Here is a 9,083-nt window from a genome sequence, read left to right on the forward strand (position 1 = left end):
GTGTTACTATCACCAGTTGTGAAGACAGAATAATGTAAAACTAGTAATATTGGACTATTTAAGAATATGGTAATAAGTGAAAATTCCAATACTAGTCAAGACATATTATGTGATTTTTAATATGTCCTCTGTGGACTCCCTTTTACATGAGTTGTTTGATATTTTATTATTCTTTGGGACAGTTGTCTCCAATATTGTCTATGCTCTCTGAATACAGAGTTCAAATTAAGCATGTTGAATATTTCACTATTCTTTCCACAAATATTTCTTACAGTGGGAGTAAATTTTATTTACACAGAGTGATTATTTTTTCACTCCTCTTTACTGTGGCTTCTGTAATGAATTGTCAGTGCTGCTTAGTAAATCAAGCCTTTCTGGTGGCATGTACTGCAGTAGTTCAGATATATTTGAAATCATCCTGATATAAAGAATTTGAGCAATAAATACCATTGCAACTAATTTGTTGTTACTGTGTAAATGTCAATGCGGTAATGTTTTTCTTCTTAGTCACCACGTAATTATTTCTTAACTGTAGTGGGAAAATACTTAATGTTTGTAACGGTTAATAATAGAAACTTGGTGTTAGTAAGTACTTTTTTTTAGAAAAGAAAAAGATTTGGTTTTTCTATTGTATAAACAATGCTTTATGAGGCCGATAATGGTGAGCATAATATTGATCTTGTTTTCATTTCACATATGCTGGAGTAAATTGGGAGTAATTCTAGTCAGGTGAAAAAAATCTGAATTTAAAATTGATCTCTGCATGCTGTTCAGTGAGTGATGACTTTTATGTTTATTCAGCGGAAAAATGCCAGAGGTGGATTATGCTGTCCTAACTGAATGGTTTGACTGGATCCAGAACAACACTGATGTTTCAGTTGATTTGATAGGTAAAATTTTGATGGGATCTGGAGGGGCATGTTTGTGGGTGGGCTTCCTTACTGGGAGAAAAAATTGTTTTTATTTCTTGGGTCATATAATCACACTATTCAATGTAATAGTGGTTGCAATGTGTAGAATCAGATAGCCTGAATTTGTGGATGGTTCATGGATTGATTAACAGTAATGCCCAAGGGGAGGTTCAGTGGTGGTACCCAAGTCAAGATTCTTCCTTCTGTAGCATGTGAAGTAAGTTTCTTGTTTGCTTTTAAAGCTGATCCTTGAACATAACCATTATAATTTTTGTTACGACAGTTTATCTGCAAACTTCTCCTGAAGTTTGTTATGAGAGGTTAAAGAGAAGATGCAGAGAAGAGGAAAAGATCATTCCTTTGGTAAGGAGTTCCTTCAGTATATGTGGTTAGAATGAGCTTTAAAATGATCTTTAAAAACATAATGATTCCAATCTAAATACTAAAATCATATCCTGAGTGTATTGCCAAAATGTGGTGCACCTGTTTCCACTGCAAGCTAAAACTTCAGTATTTAATGTTGATTTATTTAAAAAAAAAAATAAATCATGCACATTGACTTTCCCAAGTGTTACGTTTTAGTAATCTAATAGCGTACTATAGCTGACAGTTTAGGTGGAGTATTAATCAACTGTTAATCTTCTCTAAGATTTAAAAAGGCAATTGCTTTTGTATCATTAAACGGCATAAAAGCACCCAGTTGAAGCACAAATACCTGTGCATGCAGGTGCTGAAGATTTATGTGGGCACTTTCTGTTGTCTGCTGTTACCAGGATATTTATGCATGAAAAGCGTCTCTGCTTGCATCTGAAAAGAAGCAACTTCTTGAAAATTGTTAGCCTGGGAATCTGCTTGAAAATAAACTGTAGTAATTGAATGATCACTTTCTGTGTCACAGCTTACAGAATGGCCCTTCATTCAACAAGTTTTCTCCTAAAGAAAGCCTAACCAGAAATACATATAGTTACAGAAGACATACTGTATACTACAAAGGTATCTCTAGTGTTGGGTAGTTCAGTAGAAGCAATTGTCGGTTGAAGATATATGCAAAGAGCTAAGTTTTGGGCCATGTGAAATTTTGCCTTGGAGAATAAATCCTCGCTATAATGGATTTGAAGAGACATTGTATTACTTTGCAGCTCTCCTGGGGTTGGGGGTGGCGGGCAATTATGAATGAAAAAAGTTAAGTGGTCTCCATGAAAAAAAACCTAATAGTTGATGACAGGCAGAAGTGCTTTTAGAGGAAATTGAGTCAGAGTTAGGAGAAAGTGAACTGGGAATTTTAGGAAAAGGTATTGACACAGAAAGTGCCTTCAATACATATTCTTTGCAGTTTTGCCCTTTTTGTTCTTACTTCTCTTTGTTGTATTTTTCTCTGTAAAATCTTGAGCCACATTATACCTATGGGAGAGAAATGTTGTTCTTGATCTTAAAAGGAGCTGAAAGCCCTGTGCTTCTTTAAGTTGTGTCTTTGAGGTTCTTTATGGAGTAAAACCTTATACTGGGAATTGATTTTTCTCAGAAACCTGATGCTTTTTATTTTTGTTAGTGGAAATACCTGATGCTGCCTTTATGTAGTTTTTTACTTACCAAATGTTTAAAAATTGCAATGTGTGTTTCATCCCTGGGCATATGTGTTACTTGAATGCCTCTTTTCTAGGAATATTTACAAGCTATTCATCAGCTCTATGAAGAGTGGCTCATTAAACATACACTATTTGAAGTTTCTTGTCCAGTGCTTGTGAGTATTATTATTATATTATTTTAGTTACAACCAATTAAGCATATGAAGGATTGTACTTTTCAAGTATTAAGAGTGTTATTTAGTGGTAAAAGTAAATAAATCAGCTTTTCTAATAACCTTTGGAGAAGGAAAACCTCAGGAAAATGTTTACAGCTATCCATAGTGAATAGGATAAAAGTCTGGTCTTCTTTCTCTCTGGTGGAATTTGAGGGTCTGTTCACTGTGATTGTTCGCAGGATCAGACATGTAGCTTTTCAATGACTGCCAAATTCTGAACAGAAAGCTAATTGGACAGATCTCTAGGAGTGTGTCGGTTTGGCTTCAGTGGTAGTGCTGTTCTATTTTGTTCAAAAACAACTCTGGTTTATGGTGTCAATTATTTCTAATGTTCATGTTCTTCTTTTCAAGGTTATTGGAGCTGACCATGACATGCAGAAAATGATAGAAAAGTATGAAGAAAACCGGGACCAAATACTAAACCCATATAATATGCAACATCATCTATAGAAGTCTGTGGTTGCTGTATTTTAAGACAAGTTTATTAAGTCTGATTTGGGGACAATTTTGAGTGTTTTTAATATTTCTAAATATAATAGTTTTTGCATTTGAATTATGCTTTGTAGAATGTTGTGGACTTACTGCTATGAAATGTTCAGATACAAGTCATAAACAGAATATAAGCCAATTCCCTTTCATGTTTTTAGGTTCTCCATCAGCTTTACTGTGTCAATTCTATTCAGCTAAAATACAGCTATTTCTCCCATTTCCCACTTCACTGCTGCTTCCTACAAGTAACCTAAGTTTCTTCTTTTTTTTTTTCCAAAGACAAACCTATTTTTGTAATTTGAAAGAAATAGTTCCATAGAAGAGGTGGGATGTCCTTTTTTATTATTGGAGGAAGCAAATAAAGTGTATCAAAGTAGCTTTGTTAAATAGGTCTTACCAGGTTGAAATAGGGGATCTTACTCTAATCCTATTTACACTAGTGCAATTTCACTGCATTCAGTAAGTTTCTTCTGCTTTACATGAAATCACAATATAGCTCTAGTTCTGGAGATATCTATGCACTAGTATAGTCCCACTGAATTCAGTGGCAAAAAAAGAATAACAGTTCTCATAAGTTATTGCAGAATGGCTCTGAGGCTTTTTTTTTTTTAAGCTAGGTCTTTAAAAGGGCTTATTTCTCTCTAGTGTTCATGAAATCACCAGCCCTGCTATGGCTGAGTTGAGGACTACTGAAAATACAGGGTACACAGAACTGTATTTGTTGTTCCTTTCAAATGGTTATAAAAAATCCTAGAATTAATGTGCTTCTTAACTATTTTGGATTCTTAGATTATACTTTCTTTTATGAAGAAAAATCCAGATGGTTCTTTGGGTTTGTATCTTCATCAGTTTATTGTGACTTACAGGTACTTGGAGAGTAGAGAAAAATAGCGAGGGTTTCACTCTTGCGCTTGTTAGCTAAAGTGTTGAGTTGCCCTCAATTTCTGCTTTACCTGTGTGTTGTCTTCAAGACAATCCTGTTAATGCAGCAGTTCTGGCTGTTTTCACATTACTTTTTCTCTTGAAGTTGCAGGGAATGATTCCTGAAGTACAGTATATATTATTTTTTTTCCCTCCATAATAGTTTTGGTTGGTTTAATTGAGCATCTGTCATAGCTTTGTAGTGCATGCTCTTAAAAATGGCTGACATCCAAGACTTCAGTTAGTACTTTGATCACTTATTACAGTCATTTGTCTGCAACTTGTTGGAGGATACAGATTTTCAGTTACTTGGCTTTTCCATGTTCCACCTGATTTTGAACAATATCTGATGGTATTACTTTCAGAGATCACTTCACTGCTTTTATTTTGTAGTTTTGTGGTAGCTGGTTTTGTGGTATGCCTAAAAATCATTGTATTGAAATGACCACACTGTTTTCCAAGTCAGGAAATGCCGTTAATTTGTTATTTCCATCTGGTGTTTTTTTTTTTTTTCCCAAATCAGTACAACTTAAAAATGATCAGTGCACTGACAGAGTATTTCCTAGTGAAGTACTAAATTAGTATACTAAAGCTTGTGAACCCAGTATTGTCATTCTGTTGTTCTGTTGTAAATCTTTAGAGTTCTAGCTTAAAAATAAGATTTTGTGTGTTAAGTAATTATCTTACTTATTGAAGCTTATTTGTAGGGAGATAGTAGTATTCTTGAAACCTTCTGTTAAACTTTCAGAATTTTTTTCTTCTGTAAGAGACCAAAAGAATTGTTTCTTTGGAAATAGTTCTATCAATTTGAAGTTAGTCATCTGCAGTTTGTTCTTAATTCTAATTTCATTATGGGTTGTAGAAGCCAAGGATGTATATTTTGCTCACAGTCCAGAAAATATCACTTAATTGTTTTGTACAGAGAATCTTAGAGTACAAAGAATGTCACTTAAGTTTCAGCTTTTGAAAGAAATTTATGCTTTTTGGTCAGATTTTTTCCCCCTTTATTATATCAAAACAGTAGTTTGGATGGAGGTGATTGATATTCATAATTACAACTTAATATAAAGGAATCATATAACTTATTTATTAAAAATTACAGATGCACTGGCTACAGAGAGCATGTTTATGTTTTGCTATCTATTAATTTTCATGTAAAGATTTTCATATTCAGGAAGGTTGGGGTATTTAATGAAAACTGGGAACAAAACCAAACATTGCTTTTTATGTGTCATAAATGTAAAATGTTTGCAGTCTGCTATAGATGTGTAGATAAAAGTATCGCAGTAATCATAAATAGCTGTTTTAAGTCTGAAATTTATTTGTTTTTGTTTCTTCAAATCTCTCCATGAGGGGAGGGGAAAAAAGAGCAGTTGGCATTAGTCTGATACATATTTTGTTTCTTTTGTGACTGTCTAAGAAGCAGTGATTGGGTAGCAAGTTGCAAAGTACGGTAGACAGTACTTGTTTCTGTAGGCAGGTTGAACTTCAGTACCAGTGGAATGAATAGTATAAACAAGCTGCCACTTCTCTTAGCTTTTAAGATTTGGTCTGTAAGTTGGACGTAGCCTATCCTTGTAGACTGAATCATACATAACTGGTTTTGCATACATTTTGGCTATTCTGGAGTATATTGTAGGAATACAGGAGATGAGTAAAAATTGTGCTTTTTAATTACTTTTGTCACAAAGAGTTCCACATCTAGACTGCAGTATGTGTGAAAAATTATTATCTCCTTCTGTATTGCCTTTTCTTTATCACATACTTAGTCTGAATAGATGATGTCTTCTCCAGACTTTGGTATTTACTTTGTCCTGGTCAAGGTGTCTTAGCAAATCAGTAACATCTGGGAACAGCATAGAAATTGATTTGAAGTCAGATAGAGAGACTGGCAAAAATTAAAACATTTAATAGTTGCATTCTTAGCCTGGCCTTTTGTGTACTTTCTTCTACCATGGGAAACACGTTTAGGAGGTCTTCCTTGTTTGAGTAAACATTTCAGAAGTGACTGTCCAAAACTGTAGGTCTTAAGAAACCTTGAAAATTGCCTTCACCGGCATAATTAGCACACAGAACTACTGCCAACACCAGGAAATAATCCAGCATCTCTCTTTAGTGCACTTCCTCCTGCAGAGACTGTAGGAAGTGCTGGGTATTCTACCATCAGTTGCTATTAAAAGATTCAGACCTGAAGCTCTCTTGGCCCTCCCCTGAGTAATGGCTCTCTTAGCAAGTTACTGCCCCGTTTCATGACTTGGAGAATCCAGCCCTTCCTGTAGTGTGTGGAGGTTTACATAAACATTGTGCATTTCTAAAGCAGGATAAAGTCAAGTGAGAATTATGGTGATGGTTTCCCCGCTGTCCTCCCAGCATTTGAGTGGGGCTGGCAGAAAGTTGTGAGCTTTTTTTAAAAATGAAAAGTTTAGTTTCAGAACAAGAACGAGCAGTTGGTAGATTAATTCCCAAATGAGAGAAATGGAGTCTTCTGCCTAGTCCAGATCAATTTTTGAATTGATCATTTATCATTTTTTTAAGAGGCTGGTATGTGATAATTATTTGTGTTGTATCAGGATCAGGGCACCATTTTGCTAAGTGTTGTGTAAACATACACCTACAAGAGCGATCTCCGTCTGGACACATGCAGAGATTCAGTAAGGAGAATGACAGAATAGAGGAGCTCTGTTTGTTACCTGTCTATTGCATACATACTACTTGACTTTTGTTTTTATGCCAGAAGGCTTTGAGTTAAATCCTCTGCTCCACCCTGCAGCCCCCTGCCTCCCAACAGCGATACGTTCTTCCCTCGCCTACGCCACAAGTATGGAGCTGTTAGGACTTCCACTGTGAGTATGCTGTTCTGCAGATGTCGCTACATTCCATCCCAATCCCAATTTCAGGTTTTTACTCTTTAATGCTGTGAAAAGGAGCCTTGTGGGATTTAATCGGCTATCTCACTTAGAGAGCTGTACCAATTAATTTCCAATGGGTGGGACCTTCTGCTGTGGTGGTGAGTTACTGGTGGTTATTCTCCCAGTGTTTAGGTACATGTAAGGTTAAAAAATGATAAAGCAGTGTTTCAGAAGTTGTCTTTGTGTGGCGAGACAGCTCTGAATGATAAGAATCTTCACCAGTGCTTTGCAAGCCCTTGCCAGTCCCTCTCAGGTATGCTTTGTTTGTGTCTTGGAATTGTTGTTTTTAAGACTGTTTATAAATCTGAAACAAATTTTTTTATTATTCATTTAGTGTTTGCATGCAATCAAGTTGTGTGGGTGTTGTGGTGTTTTTTTTTTTGTCTTAGCACTGAAATTTTGTTTTCATTCTTGCCTTTAGAAACAACGAAGTTTGTTCTAAAACCAAGCTATGCTTCTTAAGCACCTTAACTCCAGACAGGGCAAGGGTGTATGTGTGATAGGAATGTTAAGGTGTGGAAAATGACTATTTTAAGAGACCCAGCGGGGAGAGGTGGTGCGAGTGACAATCACCCAGCTACCAGGTCTGCTGCCTGAGCTCTGTGTCTACATTGATCAAAAGAGAATTTCTCTAATCCAAGGCTTGGTAGAGCGGAGCCATTCGAAGTGGTTGTGTGTAGCATATAAATTTGCGAACAGACCTGGCCTTGTGTCTCTGATGGAAAGACATCCAATCAGTTGGTAAATCCCCAGTCAATTCATAGGCAATCAGGACCAGCTGTAGCACAATTATAGCTGACAGCTCACCAGAGGATAGGCAGACATTTTACAGACACAAACCACCTTCCTTTAGAAAGGGGCCCAGGCAGCCCACTTGCTGGCTAGCAGTGCTGCCTGAATGGTTGCTGTGACTTAGCCAAGGAGAGGTGCAGTGGTTACTACCAGCAAGGACAGGACGGCACTGGCAGATGGGGTCAGATCTTATGGTCCCTTTTGTCTGTCCCTCTTCTCAGGTCTGACTGTATTTACAACTAGGATTTTAAACCCAGTTCTACCTTACTCATGTGGAAGCAGTTGCACAAAGGACTCCCACCTAAGGCCTATTAAATATGACTTACCTTATTTCAGCTGGTTTTCAGATCCCATCTCTTCACAAGCATCAACTGTAAAGCAGCTGTCTCTTGAGACCCCGTAAATTTGCAAATACAAAAGTAGTTTCTAGTACAAGACTTCAAAACCCTACTATTTGCACAGGCAGAGAAGTTAAAGGTGTTCTTACAGCAATAACAAACTTGGATGAAAGTATCCAGATGACTTTTAAGTGCATAGCAGCTCTCCCTACAAAGGCAGACAGAATGCTTACCAGTCCTGGCCAGTCTGCCATGGAGGAGAGTCTTCCTCAATTCAGGTACTTGAACATTAACAAAAAGTAGATTCTCAGAATATGGCCATTTTATATTTAATAAATTTTGTGCAGTTCAACTGTTTGTTTGGTGGGTGTTGTTCATCATTACTGTCTCCACCAGCATTCCTGTGACTTGTGGAGCTGTGGACTGTGGTGCACTGTTAGCAAGTTAGGGCTACGCTTCCTTTCTTCTGAAAGACCCTCTGTATATTTTGTTTTCCCTATGTGAGGTTGTTCATAAGCTCCTGGACATGGAAGATGCTGCTCCAAAATTCTGCTCGAACAAGGGCAAAGTGAAGATCTGTGTCTTCTGTATGCTGGGTAGCATGAAGACAGAAGCAACCGTGCACAAGGCCATCAGGGGAAGTTTACTAAAAACTTAAGAGCGTTTCTCACAGTAGATGTTAACTGAAAAAGTTTAATGAAGGCCAGCAGTATGGTATTAATGGAGTTAGATGCCCAAGATAGTGTGTTTTCAAGTGGTAGTCTTTAATTTCCTTTTGTATTGGTTTTTCATGTGTAAGTTGCTGTTAAATACTTTTCCTTGTATGGCTACAGTAAGGATAAAAATGGGATGTTAGGTATATGAATCCTGTAGTACTAGTGGTCATGTAAATACTTAGGAGACATCTTCATTTGTGATAAGA

At 36.7% G+C, this 9,083-nt stretch overlaps 1 protein-coding gene across 1 annotated transcript in view; it reads left to right on the forward strand.

The window, feature by feature from the left end:
• Window positions 1-3,162, forward strand: part of TK2 (thymidine kinase 2, mitochondrial) — a 12,758-nt gene extending 9,596 nt beyond the window's left edge. Inside the window, exons 4-7 of the mRNA XM_009695649.1 lie at window positions 802-890; window positions 1,195-1,274; window positions 2,572-2,652; window positions 3,064-3,162. Of these exons, the coding sequence (XP_009693951.1) occupies window positions 802-890; window positions 1,195-1,274; window positions 2,572-2,652; window positions 3,064-3,162 (349 nt within the window). The remainder of the gene's footprint in view (window positions 1-801; window positions 891-1,194; window positions 1,275-2,571; window positions 2,653-3,063) is intronic.
• The last annotated feature ends 5,921 nt before the right edge of the window (window positions 3,163-9,083 follow it).

Source organism: Cariama cristata, unplaced genomic scaffold (assembly GCF_000690535.1).
Source record: "Cariama cristata isolate BGI_N322 unplaced genomic scaffold, ASM69053v1 scaffold14362, whole genome shotgun sequence".
Classification (NCBI taxonomy): Eukaryota; Metazoa; Chordata; class Aves; order Cariamiformes; family Cariamidae; genus Cariama; species Cariama cristata.